The following is a 19085-nucleotide window of genomic DNA, read 5'->3' on the forward strand; positions in this document are numbered from 1 at the left end:
TACATTATCGAAAAACCGGCAATATCGGTACCGATAAATATGGCGTTTGTGCTAGCATTAGCATTATAGGCGCATTCAGGCACTGACAAGACACAACCGTAGAGATGGAATCTTTAGAACTGTAAGCAATACCTACCGCCTCGCCTATCCTAGTGCCCAGGCAATCTATGCTTCTTTTATATGAGTCCAAAAAGGCTCTAATAGACATTTCTGATGTCGACTCATATCATTCTCTATCCTCACTATAATTGTTTAAAATTCTTTGGGAAGCGAACACATGCTTCTGTTATAGCCCCTTTCTCCCCACCCAGCACGCATTCAATTGTTTTTGATTGGGTGTTGTCATAACCCACATCAATAAATTCAATTTAAATTTTAATTTACATTTGTAATAGTGGGGAGATATTATAAATATAAATATCAGATGGGATAGGTAATAAGCCGCAGTTCGTTCCTACTTTTAGATTTTAATTTTAATTCAAAATAGAGTCCATCGTCGAACTAAGAACCCATGAACATGAGTGAATTGCCTTTAGTACCAGACCCTACTCAGCAAAATCAGAATGGAACGACTACAAGGAAATTATTTCCTATTAAAATTGCCAGCGTCATTCCGAAACACAGGTATATATTCAATATTATATTCAATAATTTTATATTACATGATTGTGTCAGCAATAACTAATATTGGTGCCTCCAAATGCAAAGGTCAGTTCAAGAGTCATTTAGTTTTGATTTTTATGATTTAAACCTGTTTGCAGTTTTATAGCAAATTAAACACAGGAAGGAAATCTAAGCAGTAAGAAAATTGAAGTATTCAATATTAAACCTGTAATTTATGGTAGTTTAATTTCTAAGATAGGAGAAGCTCTGAAAAAACTTAAGGCTTAATGTGTATGTAATTCTTACTGTTACCACTACAGAACTCTGTATATTTAAGCTTTTTTTTTATCTTATCAAAATAATACAACAAAATATTTTCTCAAGAAATGGTTTTTTTAACATTGAAAATCAATTAGTAAAGAGCAAGGTACTTTTTGGCATCTCCAACTAGTTAAGATAAGTTAAAGAAAAAGACTATCACCTTTAATAAGGCTTAATGCAGTGGACTTAACATGGTTGTAAATGTTTTCCTAATATAAACTTTTACCTTCTACAACCTCCTACTACCTATTTCAAAATTTATTGGAAAAGTATATCTCAGCAGACTAAATGAATTAGCATGTCATTGTAGCTTTGATGGTATGGTGTTGGTCCAAAAAGCTAGAAGTTACTGATTCAGTCCCAGCTGAAAGTCATAGACATTTCTTTTAACTTTAATTGACAGGTAAAAGAAGCTATTACTATCACTAAAAGGAAATAAAATCTTTCTTTGCTTACACCGTGGATCTCCCCAATGAAATTTTACTCAAAAAAAGATGTTTTATCATCAATATAAGTTTTCCCATTTGTAACTGGGACATTGACAACTGCAAATTTTCTTTTTGTTTCAGACATGAATTGTTAAAGTGGAATGGTTGGGGATATAAAGATTCAAAATTTGTTGTTAGGAATAATGAAGTATTTTTTACAGGTCTTAGGTAAGTAACTAAGTTTATTAAGCTACATAAACACTATAGATATAATAGTGCTGGTCTAACTGATTGCTGTTTGATATTAGATGTCCTTAGGCAGGTGATTGAATTGATGGCAAACATATAATATGGTAACACATACTTCTAATTGAAGATTACCATAGTATATGTTTAGACAGACTTAGTATAATACAAAACCATGTGTTTTACAAGCCTTCATTAAAGTACCAATATACTTCCAACAACAGCCCTATCTACAAATTAAGTCATTTAACATATAGGTATCCTATTGGAGAACTACGACTGCCAAATCTTGTTGGTTGGGTAACAAAAACTTTAGGGATTGATCTGGTGAACCCAGTAACACATTGTGATCCACCAAAACAAAAAGATTATCCTTCGCCTAGAATTTCCAAAAAGGTGTTTGAACAAATAATAGCTCTAAATGTGCCATATTCTATAGACGTAATGGATAGGGTGGTTCGCGCACACGGCCACACTCTTAATGATATGTTCATACTTAAACATGGAAAATTTAAGAGGATACCTGATGTAGTGTTATGGCCTCACTCTCATGGGGATGTATTGAAAATTGTTAATTTTGCCAACAAAAATAATATTGTTGTAAGTATTATTTAGATTTGTTGATATATTGATAATTCATTAAATCAAATCTGGATTTCTTATTCATTATAATGCTATACTTTTAACAGATACGCCAATTAATGACTGTAAATTGACTTAGGTAATTCCATTTGGAGGTGGCACAGCTGTTTCTGGTGCAGTTGAATGTCCTACCACAGAAGTCCGAACTATAATATCCCTAGACACTAGTCAAATGAATAAAATTCTATGGCTTAATGAAGAAAACCTGGTCGCCTGTTGTGAATGCGGTGTGATAGGGCAGGATCTCGAAAGAGAATTAAATAGCCTTGGGTATACAGTTGGTCACGAACCAGATAGCTATGAATTCTCTAGTTTGGGAGGTTGGGTTGCCACTAGAGCATCAGGTAATGTGATATTTTATAATTGTTTATGATCAAACTATAAAGTTAGTTTTTATATTCAAAAGCGAGTGTGTTTTTACTTAAGATTATCCTAAAAATTCATGTATCTGACCTAGCATCTTCTTCTGACAGGTAACAGAAAAAAATTCTTGTATAAAACTGGTTTTAGGTTAAATGATCTCTAACTTGAAAATTAGTTTCAAAAAGCGAAATAATTTCATTATAAACGAATTTTTTTAGTTATCCTAATTATAACATTTTTTTTTAAGTTTTGTCGCAAAATTCTGTTAAATAAACTAAAATCAGTTTGTCCCATCGCTTATAGGAATGAAGAAAAACTCATATGGAAATATCGAAGATATTCTGATACACGTAAAAATGGTAACTCCTAAGGGTGTATTGGAAAAGAACTGTCATGTTCCTAGAATGAGCTGTGGTCCTGATTTCAATCACATAATAATGGGATCTGAAGGATCATTTGGTGTTGTCACTGAGGTGACAATCAAGATTAGACCACTACCTCAACGTAAAAAGTATGGTTCTATGGTATTTCCTGATTTTGAAACTGGAATTAAATGTATGAGAGAGGTTGCGAAACTCCGGTAAGAATAATTCTATGGTCAGCGAGTTTAAGTAATTTATGAGTGATGAAGGATTCCAACAATAAATAAATATTTAGAACAGATTAACACAATAGTGAAAAAAGGACTATTCAAAATAAGTGAAAATAAAAATTTAAGAAATTATTAAAATAGATAGAAGATTACATATCTAGATGGAAAGTGTTTCTTCTGTTCTGTCAGGAGCAAAAAGTTAATTATTGATGGAGATAAAGAATGTACTTAAAAAAAAAAAATAGAAATTGTATGAATGTAAGTTAGAATCAAATTGCTAGCGCTTCGGTAAAAATAACCATTTCGAATTAGAAAATTTTGTATTCCGGATATATCGTCAGATTTAAATTAAATTTACCATGTTTTCATAGATGTCAACCAGCATCTATTAGGCTAATGGACAACGACCAGTTCAAATTTGGCTTAATATTGAAACCAGAATCGTCGTATGGTACCATGTTATTGGACGGGCTGAAGAAGTTCTACATCACAACAATCAAAGGTTTCGACCCGGATCAAATGTGTGTCATGACTCTTCTCTTCGAAGGGGATATGCGAGATGTTAACGCTAGCGAACAGAAAATCTACAGCATCGGAGAGAAATTTGGTGGAATTCCAGCGGGGGAGAAGAATGGAGAGAGAGGCTACACATTGACCTTTGTGATTGCTTACATAAGGGTGAGCTAGGTTTTCTCGTTATATATTGAGTGTAATTGAACTGTTTTTCACCACTCACCACATCCCATTTTTTTATCGTTTAATTAATTTTATTGCAGGCCATGAAATCTTCATCTTTCTGTCTATGTTTTTTTTGCATATGTTAGAAATATACGCAAAAATTATAAAAATTCATAGCCTGTTTTTTGTAAATAATTAAAAAATGTATTTTCTTAACTAAATAATTAATTTTTACTACTTACTAATGCTTTTATGATTAACAATTAATTTTATTTCAGGATTTGGCCCTCCAGTACAAGGTGGTAGCTGAATCCTTCGAGACCTCCGTGCCATGGGACCGTGCCATTACACTAGTTAAGAACGTTAAGTATGTGATATCTGAAGAGTGCAAAAAAGCGGGAGTTGTATATTTCATTATAAACTCAAGAGTAACTCAGACTTACGACGCCGGTTGTGTTATTTACTTCTATTTGGGTTTTAATTATGGAAGTCTGTTAAATCCAGTCGAAATTCATCATCGATTGGAAGATAGGGCCCGCGATGAAATTATCGCCTGTGGCGGAAGCATATCGCATCATCACGGTGTTGGCAAGTTGCGAAAGAAGTGGTATGTAGATACAGTTTCGAAAGTTGGTGAACATTTGTATTTGAGCGCTAAAAAGGAGCTGGATCCTAATAATATTTTTGCGACAAATAATTTTGTATTTTCAGTACCAAAATCTAAACTCTAGCCTAATAATTTCTTTAGTAAACAGTCAAATATTTAATATTAACCAAAGAAAATTTTTCCTTAACTGCTAGTCTTTAGTTAATATGTATTTTCGGTTCTCAGATTTGAATTATTCTTTTGTAACATTATGTTTCAAAGAAATTATCAATATTTTTAAAAATAGACAATTATTTTTCCCTAAGAACGTGTGGAATTATATACATTTGTGACCTAAAAATAGCGTAGAAATAACAGATTTTAGTACACGCTGACATTGAATTGAACTTGCAGAAGACAATAGAATTAACAGGCATGTGCTTGTAAGAAAAATATTTTATTTACATGTGCGAAAGTGTCTACTGCGCTCAGTTGCTAAAGGAAATTCATTCCGTGCCGTTCGTACAACTGCAATCAGCATACGTTAAAAAATCACTTTTCCCTCTCGTTAGGTCATTAACTGTTAATGAACATCTAGGAGTAGAACATGAAAACATTTTATAACGCTAAATATTGAAACGAATTGTCAACTTTTTGACTTAAGTTTTCCAAGGTTGATAATGATTTAGGACGCATTGTAAAGATATGAGATAACGCAATAGCGTGACTAAATATCATATATTCCTTATTTTGTTTGTGTTAGTTTATGAATTAACGTTATGTATTTACAAATCCGGAAATTCGATAAATTTAAACTTCTTCAAGAGACATAACTTGAATAAATTTAAATTTCTGCCTTTTTTCATTTCTTTATTTTACACCAAATTTAGATTTCTTGTAAAATTTTTAATACTTTTCGATATTAAAAAAGATCTAATAAAATCGAAATAACGGAATCGTTCGAATCGTTAGAATTTTGTTTTCTTTGGCCTTTAGCGATAATCCTATAATATACGTACTCGTAATATTGTAAAGAAGCTATTTCTTACCATGGCAATTTTGAATATTATTAGTGTATTACGTTATGCACTTTAGGGTGTTGGTTCTTTTCCCTAGTCAGACCGTAATTCTTGTATTGGGTATCATTAAGTATTAGTGTATCAAATTATATTAAAACACAAGTCAAAATCTAAAAAAAGTTTTTATTGGGTGTATTATTATAGGCAATATCCCGTAAGAATTTAGAACGCTATTTCTTACCATAGCAATTTTGAATGTTATTAGTGTGTGATATTATATACTTTGGATTTTTGGTTACCTTTTCTAATTAGTCCATTAGTTAAATGTGCAAATATCACATACATGACTGCACAAGTGTTACCGTACAAAATTGTATTAAAACTAAAGTCTGAAAAAGTGTTTTATTGAGTGCGTTACCAAGTGTCACTTATTCATTCAGGTTCGATAACAGTTATTTTAATAGCGAAAGTACACGCAAGAGGAAAGAAAATGGTGCTAATGGGTTCCGAGGTCGACAAAGAATCTATGATTATAGCCGAAAAATCCTTTTTGACTGACTGACAATGCGTACCCTACAATTTGTAGTTCTAGAATTATTAAATATGTATAATTTTATAAATACAAAAACTGAAAAAAAGTTAATTCTCAATGGATGGAAAACATAGTTTAGAGAATTGCTATGCATTGAATAATTCGTTCGTACTATGTCAAAATTTAATAAAATAATTAAAATATTTTCACTTAAAAACTAAATAACAAAGATTAATTTTATACCAAAATAACCCGTAGGACTTATAAATTTTCTTTTTTATAACCTATAAATTTGAAACTGTTAACCCTTATTAAAAATAAGAAACTGCTTGTAGCTGATAAGTACTGTATGCCGAATAATAATCGTCTTCTGAACTTGCAGCTATATTACTTAATAAGAATTTCGTTTCGGCCTTGATTCTTTGGATCGTCTGTAAAGAATAATTATAATTGATTTGAACACAATCACCAACTTTAGATACCTATAATTTCCACCATGTTTGGGTGCTCTTGAGTCTAATGCACTAGACCTGGCTGCATCATTAATGAACTCCACATCTTCATCTGGATTTCGTTTCAACCTGACAACTTGATGTTGATATGCAGGGACATTCCCAGATTCTTCCTGAGATTCCCCTTTAATCTGAACCTCTTTACTACTATCCCCTGTATTTATATCACTTTCTTCTTGTTGGTTATGACCCGCATGGTTATAGTCCCAATAATGTTCGCCATATGCTCCGTTTTTATCACCCCATCTTACCTAAAATAGGTAAGTACTCATCAATTTGATTTCATTTCCGCTTAACGCTATGACGATTTTTACAGGGTGGGCAAACTTCGATGTCTTTAATAAATATAGGTAAACATTCGAAACCTTGAATTGTTACACAAGCAGAATTTTTCATAGATTATTAAAAAAAAACTACAATGGTTTTCTAACGAGATTGATCAATTTTTTTCATTATAATCTTTGATCTATCGGATAATTTACGAAACACTTAACAAATACATAATCAAGAATGCCCACTCTGTATATATCCAATTCTGTGTGAAATCATGGGTGAGAAGACAAAAGCACATAATTGTCTGATGCATATTAACCTTTCCTTGTCTATTCAAATTTTCCAAATTCAGCTTTTCAAATCGCTGCTCCCAGTCGTTGAGATTTTCGAAGACATGGCCGAATTCAAGTTCTTTGGGATTATTTTTTGCTACGTACACGTCTCTAAAGAAATAAATTATGTGAGTATATGAATAGAGGTCAAGCTTGATTTGTACGTGAAAACTAAATGGGATAATGCAGAAAATTTTCAGTGCATCTGCTATAGCTTTTATTATTGTACATTAATTAAAATTCCAAAAAACGCAAATAAATCTACAGGATGGTGCATGACCATATCGACAAACTCAGGTTATGTAAAGTTCTTAAAAATAAATATTTTGATTGATTAAAGTTGGGTCTGAAATGGCTTTGTTTTCAAGATACAGAGGGTCTAACTTCTTATTTTTTTTTTATATTTCAAAAACAATTTGGAATAAGAACATGAAATTAGGGACATGCTATAGCAAAATATGCATGTTCTGTAGTAGACAGAATAATTCCACCTACACTAGTGACATCCGTGCGCCTAGAATTTTAATTTTAAAAAATGGTACACCACTGATTTTTTAATACAAATATATATTTTTAATATTTCATCAGGGCTCAACAAAAAAAAGCCTTACAGTATTTTGTCGTTCAAGTACCCGTTTTTAAGAAAAATAATAATTTTGCATTCCTGTGCCTACCAAAAAATTGGTATAGGTTTCGAAGTATGATTTTTTAAAATTTATCCTACCATTGCATATCCCTATTTCGCGTCTTCATTTCAAACCGTTTTTGAAACGTTAAAAAATATTTAAAAAATAACAAATTAAACACTATATGTTGAAGATGATGTAATTTCGGACATAACTTTATTTGTAAATATTTGTTTTTATGAGCTCTACATCCCTTAAAAATTTGTGGGTATGTTTATGAAATATCCTGTATAAGTAAGAATGTGAGCATAATGGAAGAGGAAATAAATTAATATTTAGAAAGTGAAATCATCAATACCACATCACAAAGAAAAAACGCATTTGCCAAAACTTTCATGTAAATTTTTACAGCTAGTTATCTTGTACTTACTGAAAGTATTTCTGTGGTTTTTGCGGATTGTTGTTTTGTGAGGTTTGTGGTTGGAGTACCTCTTGCGGCACTACCTTAACAGCTGCAGGATGTTGTTGAGTCCTCTCTATTGGTGAAGGTACCGCCATTCCACCAAGGCAAATAAGTGTTAGGGAAGCAATTTCCACCTAAAGGTTTTATCGATGAAAATTATTCTTATTAGTCACAGTGGCTCTTAACAAGTACTAATTTATTACAGTGTGTTTTCCGGTCAAGTTGAATATTAAACCAAAATCTCCAATAGATGTTGATATATCAGAAGCATGTTTGGCATTAATTCATCTATTATCTTTTGTCAGTCAGATGTATGGTTTAATAAATGTCCTACGTTTACCGTTCATCGCCTATTGCGATCTTTATTGATTCGCTTTAAAAGTAATTATTATAAATTAAAAGCGCTCTTAACTGACGGATCCACCAATTTGTCAAGAATAAACTCACATTTAATTATGTGGCATGATTCACAGATATTTTGATTACTCCTGTCAGCTTTAATTCATATGATTAATGAACTTTGGTCCCGCCAGTTAAGACTCGTTTCGGCTATACTAACACAATACCTTTAGGCACATTTTCAAGCTCGCAATTCAATAGAATCAATAGAACGCCGTTATGTGAACTGATTGATACAATCACTTAAGTTTCACTTTTATAGGTGGTACACTAAAAATTGAAAAACTGTGTCGGTTTCGCCTACAAAAATCTTAACAAAAACTGACATTTATCCAGTTCATTGCGGATAAGTGCGACAAATAAGTCGAGTTGGTCAGATATTAATTTCGTCGAGATTTCTTGCATCACCACGTTCTAAAATGCCTCATCGAATATCTATGATATAAATATTGCCATTAAGTTTTTGGTAACATAATTTAATATTGACTTTTGAAAGCTTGAAAGCGCATGAACTTTCTAATGATGAAATATAATTTAGAGCCGTTTGATCAATATTTAGGGACGCAAAATATAAAGAAGCGTGAATTTTTTATAAACTGCTCACGAAACATCGATCCAACAAAATCGTTCGTCGATTATAAAATTTGTCTTCGCAACCAATTAACGTCAAGAAACAAAATGATCCTGAAAGCACATTTGTCGCTAAAAAATATAAACAAATTATTTCTGTTAAAAGGTATTTCATCAATAGTTTAGAGGCAATTTTAAAAACATTCGATTACTTTCCGTAATTTCCGAAAAAAACCGTTTTGATTTTTTTATATAGTATCCGATACCGGAACTTATCCATGAGGATTTCGGTAAACATAACAGATACGAGGTCGGTTAAATTAGGGTAAAGTTGCTCAGTTTAGAGTCCAAGAATATGCGATTTTAAAATTTAAAGAAATCCTATGATTTTTTTTATTGGATTAAACTGAAATTTTGGAAAAACGTTCTTTTTTTTTCAAGTCATTTGGGATTCTTATAAACGATAATTTATAGATACAAACTTGTAGGGATGGGAGGATGGTTTTTTGTATAGAGTATTTTTTTTGTAACCACAAAAAAACCTAACATTGTCCCATTTACAGTGCATATAAAAATGTATGATGAAGCGTAAGCATACGTTATTGATTGAGTCATTTACTATCTACCATTAAAAAAGATAAAAGGTGGTTTTATCTACGAAAACTTTCTGATATTTCAACGCTTAAATATTTTATAATAATCGTCATTTACAAATTCATGTTTAACATTGTTGCGAAATCTAATTTTACGTTGTGTTAACTTGGTGAATGTATCAGTGTCTTCGACATATCGATACGTTGTGTCATTTCTATTCTTACATGGGTCTCCCCCTACCTTTACCGCAGTTGCCATGGTAACATCAACAACTTTGGGCTGTGGCGGAGAGCGTAGTACGTTAGTTGTTAGTGCTTAACGTAGTCCCATGCTGTATTGTGACTTGACTGAATTATATATAGAATATAATTATTGGTTATTATTGTTAGTGAAGTAATGGTCCAATACTTTATAATTAGCAGTTATTCCTCAATTGCCCCACACTAAATCCTCACAAAACTTTCTTTCTCTGTGACACAGGTACCTAGTGGTAGCGCAGTTGACATTTTTTAGTTATAATACCAAATCAAAATAAAAAATTATGGAAATACCTGAAACTAACACTTCGTCTCAATCCCCTAAGGATCCAAATGAAGATATTGTATCCAAAGCCAAAAAGATACTTGTTCCTATGCAAAGTCCTGATAGGAAGGTTCGAAAACAATGTTTTGTAGACTTGAGAACATTGCTGGCTCAGTGCTATATCGACAAAGTTGCTGAAAAGATTCTGAGAGATATATTCAGTGAAACACACATATACTTCCTCAATGGTCTTCGAGATAAATCAGAAGCTGTGAGAGAAGAAGCAACTAAATTTGTAATTTACCTTATAATTGAAATCTACCCAGTTAATGATTTTTACCTTACCTACATCATTCCTGTTCTAGTTGAGAGAATAGGCACTGTTGAGCTGGTGGAAGAATCTGAAGAGGTGAGATTAAGCTTGCTTACATGCTTAAACAAGATTATTGTCAAATATGCAAGAACCGAATATTTGAGACCATTTTTTAATGATTGTGTAACCATCCTTTGTGAAAGTTTAAAAGACAAATACTCAGTGATAAAAGAACTTAGTTGTCAAGCTGTGGAAAATTTATCTATTGCACTAAATGCTGATTTCAAGAAGCAAGCAGAAACTTTACTGAAGCCTACTTTGAATTTGTTTTCATATCAAAAATATAAAGTTCGAATTGCAGCCATCAAGGCTGTTGGGGTGATTGTAATGCATAGTAGTCATAAAGGTAAACAGTTTTGCAATATCTAATTGACATTATTTAATATATTTATATTAGGAGTGGATGAGGCTGTTGGCCCTATGGCTGAAAGGCTGTTTGATCAAACTTCAGAAGTCCGACAAACGGTTTGTCAAGTAGCTTCTCACTGGTTGCTTCACCATATTGACAGATACTCATACTTCCATAAGATGATACCGTTGTTGCTAACAGGTGTTATTGATGAAGTTGAGGCAACTCGAAAAGAAGCAGTTTCACTGTGGGACCAAGTAGGACTACAGTACTTGAAGGAAAATGAAAAAGAATTTAAAGATAGGATAGATTATTTGACAGGCAAGTCAATTAATATTTGATAGGAAAAATCTAAATCTGTCCTGAATTTATTGGATTTAAATTTATATAAATTTCATTCAGATCTTTTGAAATAAATAGTATCCTAATAATATATAGGGGCAAGAAGTAACATCCTTGCATTTTCTCAAAAAGGAAAATAGAGCATTATTGACCTCTAGATACTTTTTTTCTTAGTAACAAAAAATATCTGCTTTTAGAAGCCCCTAAATATTACCCTGAAGGACTTGAAAGACCAAATTTAGGATGTCGCGTACTAGTTCAAAGAAACCTCAGCAAACTGACAGTGCCTCTATCCAACGAATTGTCCAGTTGGCAAATGGATGTGCGAGTGAGATGCAGCCAATTATTGTGTGCCCTTGTCCATCATGCTGAAGAACATTTTACTTTCAACCTTCAAAATTTGCTCCCTGCCATGTATTCTGCCGCTAGAGATGATGATCAGAGAGTTGTGCAGAATATTAAGAGGGCGAGTGAGCTTATTGGGTTGGATATTTACACAATTATTGAGAGGCACTATTGTAAAGGGAACTTTGTTTTAGTACATTTGTAAATTACGAAACGCTGTCCAAATTGTTATTGCCAGTTATATGTGAGGAGCCTCATTATGGGCATCTCATCGTCTTCGCAGGAATTATTGAGGGTTCGACAAGCGAGACAATACAGGCGCATTTAGAAGAAGTGAGCGGAGTGTTAGCAACAGATAATGTGTGTTATAACTATAAGGTTTTAATAGCAACTCGTTCGTTTTCCTTTTCAAACAAACTTCATGGTTTGTAGGTAAAATACTCGCTTGCTTTTTTGGATTGCATAGCGGCTATATCCAAAAAACACCCATGTTTGTCAAATAATGATAGCTCAAACTTTAACATGTTCAAAGCTCTTGTCTGCGTGGTGTCCTTTAGGCACCCCGAGATTAAAGACAAAATAAACACAGAACTTTTTAAATCACTGCATGGGATTTCACCTGCTTTCAACTCTCCAAGCGAAAATTTGAATAAGTTATTTACGCACATAAACCGCCAACCAAGACTGTGGACCATTAATAGTGGCGATCATTTAATATTTAAATCCCTCCTTAGTCATTTTTCACTTGGCTATGGAGTAGATAAGGACTTGCTAATGGATATTCTAAAGGAGGCCCTTCATGTCGATGCCGATCCAGAGTCGCAATTGGTGATTTATTACACGCTCGCCAAGCGATTTGAGTTCAAGGATATGCTGTTTAAAGACGATCGTAGTAGTAAAGATACAAGCCGGTTCTACGAAAGATTAATACACGGTAAGTAGGTGTATGATTAATAAATAAGCGAAAAGTCTATAATCAACAATTTATTTATTTTTATAAAGGAGTGTTAGAATAGAATATACTATTTTATTTAAGAGGTGTTCATTCCGGCGCTAGTATGGCGTGCAGGTAGTACAGCCGAAGCTGTTCGTGGTATGGCAATTACCTGTCTAAAATTCGCACTAACACCAGATAGTACATCACATGATTCCTTGTCATCTGTACCAATATTCAGCTCAGCTAAATGTCTCCAGGAGATCATGGGAAAACTCGTGCCTATGCTATTAAGTATTTTGGATGATCCTCCGCATATGATCAGAGAGGGCTCCGTGAAATGCTTGAAGCTGCTTATACAATATTCCGTCAATTTTTCGCTCAAATCAGACACCTGGAATGACGATTTTGTGAAAATTTATTCAGGTAAGTTGGGCACTGCGTTGGTTCCATATATACCATATCTCAAAAATAGGACATTTTTTGGGTTTTTATGGTTTTAAAATTCAATAAAAGGAGAAATGCCTTTTCAGGAATGCTTAAACGCTTAGACGATCCTCATGACACAGTGTGTGACGCTGCCCTTGACTGTCTCGCAACATTGTTTGAAAATATTCCAACAAACTTTCACAAGGACGATTTCAAAGAACATAGAAAATTACTTGTTGATACTCTATTAACACACTTGGATAGTTATGATTCCACCGTTCCTGATTTGAGTGCGTAGCGGTTCAGTTATTGTTAAACTTTGCCGCAATTTTCTTTTGTAGGTGCACTGAGAGCTATCATTCGCATGAAAATACCTGATGTGGAACAACGCATTAGAGATACATTGCCAAGTTTAACGAGTCAAATTGCACACGATGCAATATTACATGAGGTTGATAAAGCGAATTAAGAATATGGAATTTCTTCGAGAATTTTTGACATTACCATTTGCCTAAAAATACAAACATGTACAACATGTTAAATGCAATCTTTTGAAAAATAGTTAAAATTGTATGTCGGACACTGGATGCTGTTTGTTGGTTATTCACACATTGCAGTGAATTTTCTGCTTTAGAATGAGTGCGGAAACAAAATACTGTGGAAAATTTGATGGAACAAATAGATATGATAAATCCATTGATAATAAACTTAAACATACATTGACGCTTTATTTTCAGTTCATTGTCAATTAGTTTTTTCAACTCATTATGCGCCTACTACAGTTCTACCTCAGTGATACGAAAGAGAATATTAGGATTGAGTACGTGAGAAAAATGAACTTTTAATGAAAAGTTTGTTAAAATAGCTCTCCTCTTTTATAAAATAACTTGTTTTTCATAGACCCAAAAAGTAATTATGCTTTTCTAGGATAACTCATGTATTCACTTCCCGATTTTTTCTTCAAACCTGGTGTTCAAAAATTCTAAAGATTTTATTAAATGGCAATGCGAAATTAAAAAAATTGCTACTTTGTTCACATCAACGTTGCCAGCTTTCATTTGTCGGGTCCTTAAATCGACATCGATGAATGATTTGCATTACGCTGGTGCTGACAATGACGTTATAACGTTTGCAGGTTAAGTGCTATGTTGTCAAAAGAAAAATTATCTCAAATATCTACAAAATTATAAACAACGCAACATTTAAACACCTTTTCGTTTAAGTCACACTTTCTACTAATCATGAAAGGTATGTCAGATCAATCAACACCCTATGTGAATAAGGACAGTGTCACAAATGGTGAACTTACGAACAGTACCAGTTTCAAAGCGGCTCCTCGAACGAAGTCAGGCCTAATGAAGTTATCCAGTTATGTGTTAGCACTGCGGCCTTGGTCTTTGAGTGCTAGTTTAATGCCAACACTCTTGGGATCTACTATTGCATACAAATATCCTGGAGCTGATGGGTTTAATTATTTAACTCTAGTTTTTACCATATTCACCATAGTGTCAGTACATGGTGCTGGAAATGTAGTCAATACTTATTTTGACTATGTGAAAGGTAGGTTTCATAATGGTTTTGTTTGTTATAGTTTTTACAATCCCTTGCAGGAATCGACAATAGAAAGTCAGATGATAGGATCCTAGTTGACCATATACTATCAAAAGATGAAGTAGTGTCTTTAGGTGCTTTATTATATATTTGTGGATGTGTTGGGTTTATCTTTACTGCAGCCATTTCCCCAGCAAAAATGGAGCATTTGGCTCTAGTTTATTTTGGTGGTTTATCTTCCAGTTTTCTTTATACTGGAGGAATTGGTTTTAAATACATAGCACTAGGCGATGTCTTGATTCTAGTAATATTTGGTCCTATTTCTGTTCTATTTGCCTTCCTGGTTCAAACAGGCCATATTGAGTGGGCCACCATGTACTATGCAATACCTCTAGCATTGAACACTGAAGCCATTCTCCATAGCAACAATACCAGAGATTCAGAGTCTGATAAAAAAGTTGGAATAGTTACCCTAGCAATTATAATTGGACACACGGCTTCCCACGTTTTATATGCTTTTCTGCTCTTTACCCCATACATCATGTTCATGGTAGCCACATTGAAATATTCTAAATGGTTTGTTTTGCCTCTAGTCACATTACCCAGTGCTTTTCAAATCGAGAAACAGTTTCGGTCTAGTGACATACAGGCAGTTCCAAAGAAGACTGCCAGGTTAAACTTATGTTTTGGCATTTTGTATGTTTTAGCATGCAGTATGGTTCCCAGTTTGCCTTTTATAACAAAAAGGTAGATTTTAGAGGGCCTACTTGTACTGCTGTTTATCATCAAGTTGATTTTTATCATATTAAAAAGTTGCATGTAAGGAGTATTAGTTAATTACTATATTTTCCTCTGTTGTCTCTAAACTCTTTCTTAATTAGGCAGTCAGTAGATGGTTGGCTCAATAATTGCCTATTAGCAATTGATATGGAGATTAGTTCAGCTGTTACAATTAGATAAATATATTTATTAATTTTTTATTTTATATGTAAGAAATTACAAAATTTGAGTCTTAATTAAAGTGTATTTTTTTTTATAGAAGTTCTATAAAATTAACGAAGGAGTAGTATACAGTAAGCATCGTGACCTCAATATACCTTCAGCTAGAAAACTGAAGTTTAATAATGGTACGATTACCTTTTACTAAGTTAGTGATCTGAGGTAGTGGTTTAACAAGTCTGATCTGAATTATTAAGCATTTCATTAATAGCTATCTCAACCTAACAAATATAATAATTAAATACATGAGTCTCTGTCTTCAGCAATGAACACAATCTAGTATTTTGCTACTCTGTAGCTAATGAAAACCACTATAACAAATCGAAATTTATCTAATTTACTGCTAGGGTTAGGGTTGTACTCCTCTTTGAAGATTCTGTATAAAGGGTGTGTCCTAAATATGAAACACAACTTTAAGACAATATTCCTTAGGTCAAAAAGCAAATATATTTTTATAAAATTCTGCACGTATTTTTATAGGAACTATTTTTTGTTCTTGTTTTGATCCAAGCAATATCCTTTAAATTTATATTGCATGTTTAGGAAGCATCCTATGCAAATTGTGCAATTTGCAATGTCAACATGTTGGTGAACTAATTCTGATAGCAATTAAATTTCTATGGATTTGAAGAACATATTTTTTAATAGTTTTGAGTTAAAATTACAAACTTTCATAATTATTTATTTATAATATCATTTTTTAGAGAATATTTATTTAATAATATATTATAGTGAACAACGTGCAATTAAAACATTTTTTAAATTAAATTATGGTTTAATATGTTCTTTGTTTTTTGCAAATATAAATATATACTGCATGTAACCTGTACTGGGTGTTCCAACTAAAATGAACTTTCTACAATTGTGGAAGGGGGTTATGACTATGGTGAGTTGAGATCTATGATGAGAAAACAATTGAATATTATTTGAGTAGAAGTTTTATTTATAACAAAAGATACCAAATTATTATAGTTTAAGTTTAAGTTTTAAGTTTTTTTTTAAAGCTTTAAGTATATATTCACTCACTATTTGGAACACCTTTTGTCATCATATATAGATTTATTGTGTACTATTGGGTAGGTATATTTAAGCTTATTTAAATATAGTTTGATTACATAAAACTGAAGATCATAATGTGCATACACAAATCTTCAAAAATTCCCAAAATAATAAAAAATGCTTTATCAAAAACAAATAAAATAATTTAACGTTTCAAAAGCGGATGTAGACGAAACCGATTTTTTAGAGGGAATGGAGATGTTGAAATCGGCGGCCTAACTTCTGGAACAATATTGTTTTGTATATTTTCATATGTATTTGTATTTTATTGTATCTCTGTGGACCCTGAAAAGTAACAAAATGTCTCAAAATATCAATGATATCCCTAAAAATTTAAACGACTACTATCACTTACAAGTCTATTAGGCATTTAATTATGTTTATGTTAATTAATAAAAATGACCTGAAATGACAATTTTACTCCGCAACTCTGCATATTCAAGGTGAATCATCAAATTTCAACTTATGAATATTTTGAAATATTTAGTCTGATATTTTTCACGCAATAATTTGAGAAAAAAAATGCCAGAAATATGAGTAGGCTGGACAAAATTTTCCTCCTATCTTTATAGCATTAAAACTGTCCAAATATTCTTCACCAATCTTGTTTATCCAAAATAATATTTTTATGCATCTGTATTAGCTGAGTGACTACCTAAATATGTAATTCAAACTTAGAAGATGCCACTAATAAAATCATGACAATAATTTTTAAGCCTGATCTTTTAAAACCGTTTCGTGGTCTTTGATGTATTGATAAACTGCAGATTTATTGCTAATAGAAGTAATAAGTCTTATACGTATTTTGTCAATTAATAGGTATATAGAATTAATCAAAGGAACATACATGTTTCTAGTCTTATAGTATGCCTATTTGCTTTATTATAAAGCAAACAAAAATGTTTATTATTAGCAGATTAACTTTTGTATAACCTAATACAAGATGACAATGAAAAAGCTGGTATGCACCTTGTACTATTTTATAGAATATAAAGTTTTGACCACTTACTAGATAACATTATGGAGTTTTTGGGTCAAAACTGAATGTATCGTATGTGACGTTAAGTTAAAATTTTTAAATAAGACATTCTGTAGCTAGTATTGTATAGTCATTTTCTGTTTGATTTAAAATGGAATTAACAAGACATTATTTTGATTTATATGGAAAAAATGAAAATTAAAAGTCTAGTTTTTTGTCTATGCATGTAGATAATTTTTCTAAAAATTTTTAAAATTAACTTTTTTAAATGTATGTCTTACTTCCTTAATAATTTTGGTATAATTTATTGTTCCTACTTTCTATTGTCACCTTGTAATAGGCACTGGATTGGTATATAATTATTATCTTATGAATTGTTCTTCATTCTGGTCCATCATGACCATAATTAACTCGATGTTGAGTAGGTAACCTCTAGCTGCTGATTTCTATAAAAGAAATACCTCTCTTTACTAATATTTATAGATTTAGCAGTTATGTAGCTACGCTGATTAATGGTGAATATGGCCATTAGAGTGTTATGGGTCGAAGACATATCGAAGATATTTTAATTATTCAGTAAATATCTTTGGTATGCTCTGTGCTTCTACAGGGTGGTCTCCCAGGAAAGTATTAAACCTATAGAGAGAACTGAAATTTTGGCACCATAGAAAAATCGATGAGACAACACGCATAAAATACATACATATGTATATGCGTGTATAAGTGCCGGTTACTTCTGATTATATCAGAAGTAGATGTTAACTTTTTTACTTTAAATTTACTTAAATAACCTATTCACTATCGAATTTTTAGATTTGCTCCAAATTCTATGAATATTTCATTTTGGCATAACATACCCTATCCTTATTGTTGTTTTGCTCCAATAGATTTTCATATCGTACCAAAACTTCACAATTGTCCTACTCATAGTTTTTTCATAATCGATTCATTACAGTTGTCAGAGGGCTACCCTGTATAGTTACTGGCAAAAATACATATTTTCATGGGTAATGCTCCAGTGAAATACCAAATTTAACAGGTGGATGAAATTTTCACCACATTAGAAACATTGATATCGATATCGTGAAACATTGGATATGGTCCGATATGTTTTTACCCTTAAACACTATAAAAGAAGCTTTAAATCCACATATCTCTAATGTACAAAAAAATTGCTCACTGTTTCAATAAATGTTACTTATAATAATTTTTCAGTTTTGATTCCAGTTTCCAATTTAACAGGAATACCAGTATACCCGTTGAATCATACTGGCCAAAAGTTGCTAAGCAACCGTAAGTTATGGTCTTATAAACATGTTTAGCATTAGCTGACTGTACTTTATAAAGCAGCTAGATATATACCTACTGGACTATATGTAGGTACAGGGCGTTCCAAGTAAGGCTGAACACCTTTTTCTTTTGAG

General features: G+C 32.3%; 4 protein-coding genes across 5 annotated transcripts; 3 read left to right on the forward strand and 1 right to left on the reverse strand.

Annotated features, from left to right (window-relative positions):
* Window positions 1-59: 59 nt before the first annotated feature.
* ADPS (alkyldihydroxyacetonephosphate synthase) lies at window positions 60-5875 on the forward strand. 2 transcript variants are annotated; one of them, XM_066281527.1, is made up of 8 exons: window positions 60-121; window positions 488-624; window positions 1494-1580; window positions 1856-2198; window positions 2320-2584; window positions 2907-3183; window positions 3567-3873; window positions 4152-5875. In XM_066281527.1, exons 2-8 carry the CDS (start codon window positions 512-514, stop codon window positions 4602-4604), a joined length of 1845 nt encoding a protein of 614 aa, XP_066137624.1. In that variant the 5' UTR covers window positions 60-121; window positions 488-511; the 3' UTR covers window positions 4605-5875. The 2 variants fall into 2 exon arrangements, with proteins under 2 accessions (XP_066137624.1, XP_066137623.1); XM_066281526.1 differs by lacking the exon at window positions 60-121 and adding an exon at window positions 271-433.
* Window positions 5876-5931: 56 nt separating this feature from the next.
* LOC136338816 (uncharacterized) lies at window positions 5932-10559 on the reverse strand. Its single transcript, XM_066281540.1, has 5 exons — window positions 10342-10559; window positions 8184-8350; window positions 7115-7238; window positions 6493-6773; window positions 5932-6441 (listed from the first exon to the last, which is right to left on the reverse strand). The coding sequence occupies exons 2-5, from the start codon at window positions 8309-8311 to the stop codon at window positions 6402-6404; spliced, it is 573 nt and encodes a 190-aa protein (XP_066137637.1). The 5' UTR covers window positions 8312-8350; window positions 10342-10559; the 3' UTR covers window positions 5932-6401.
* On the forward strand, window positions 9876-13796 carry Dnaaf5 (Dynein axonemal assembly factor 5). Its single transcript, XM_066281518.1, has 8 exons — window positions 9876-11020; window positions 11072-11344; window positions 11563-11848; window positions 11905-12088; window positions 12143-12644; window positions 12747-13070; window positions 13178-13363; window positions 13415-13796. Exons 1-8 carry the CDS (start codon window positions 10321-10323, stop codon window positions 13540-13542), a joined length of 2583 nt encoding a protein of 860 aa, XP_066137615.1. The 5' UTR covers window positions 9876-10320; the 3' UTR covers window positions 13543-13796.
* Window positions 13797-14185: 389 nt separating this feature from the next.
* Window positions 14186-18868, forward strand: heix (UbiA prenyltransferase domain-containing heix). The gene is made up of 2 exons (XM_066281532.1): window positions 14186-14633; window positions 14684-18868. The coding sequence occupies exons 1-2, from the start codon at window positions 14315-14317 to the stop codon at window positions 15373-15375; spliced, it is 1011 nt and encodes a 336-aa protein (XP_066137629.1). The 5' UTR covers window positions 14186-14314; the 3' UTR covers window positions 15376-18868.
* The last annotated feature ends 217 nt before the right edge of the window (window positions 18869-19085 follow it).

The sequence above is a fragment of the Euwallacea fornicatus genome, chromosome 4 (genome assembly GCF_040115645.1).
Source record: "Euwallacea fornicatus isolate EFF26 chromosome 4, ASM4011564v1, whole genome shotgun sequence".
NCBI classification, from domain to species: Eukaryota; Metazoa; Arthropoda; class Insecta; order Coleoptera; family Curculionidae; genus Euwallacea; species Euwallacea fornicatus.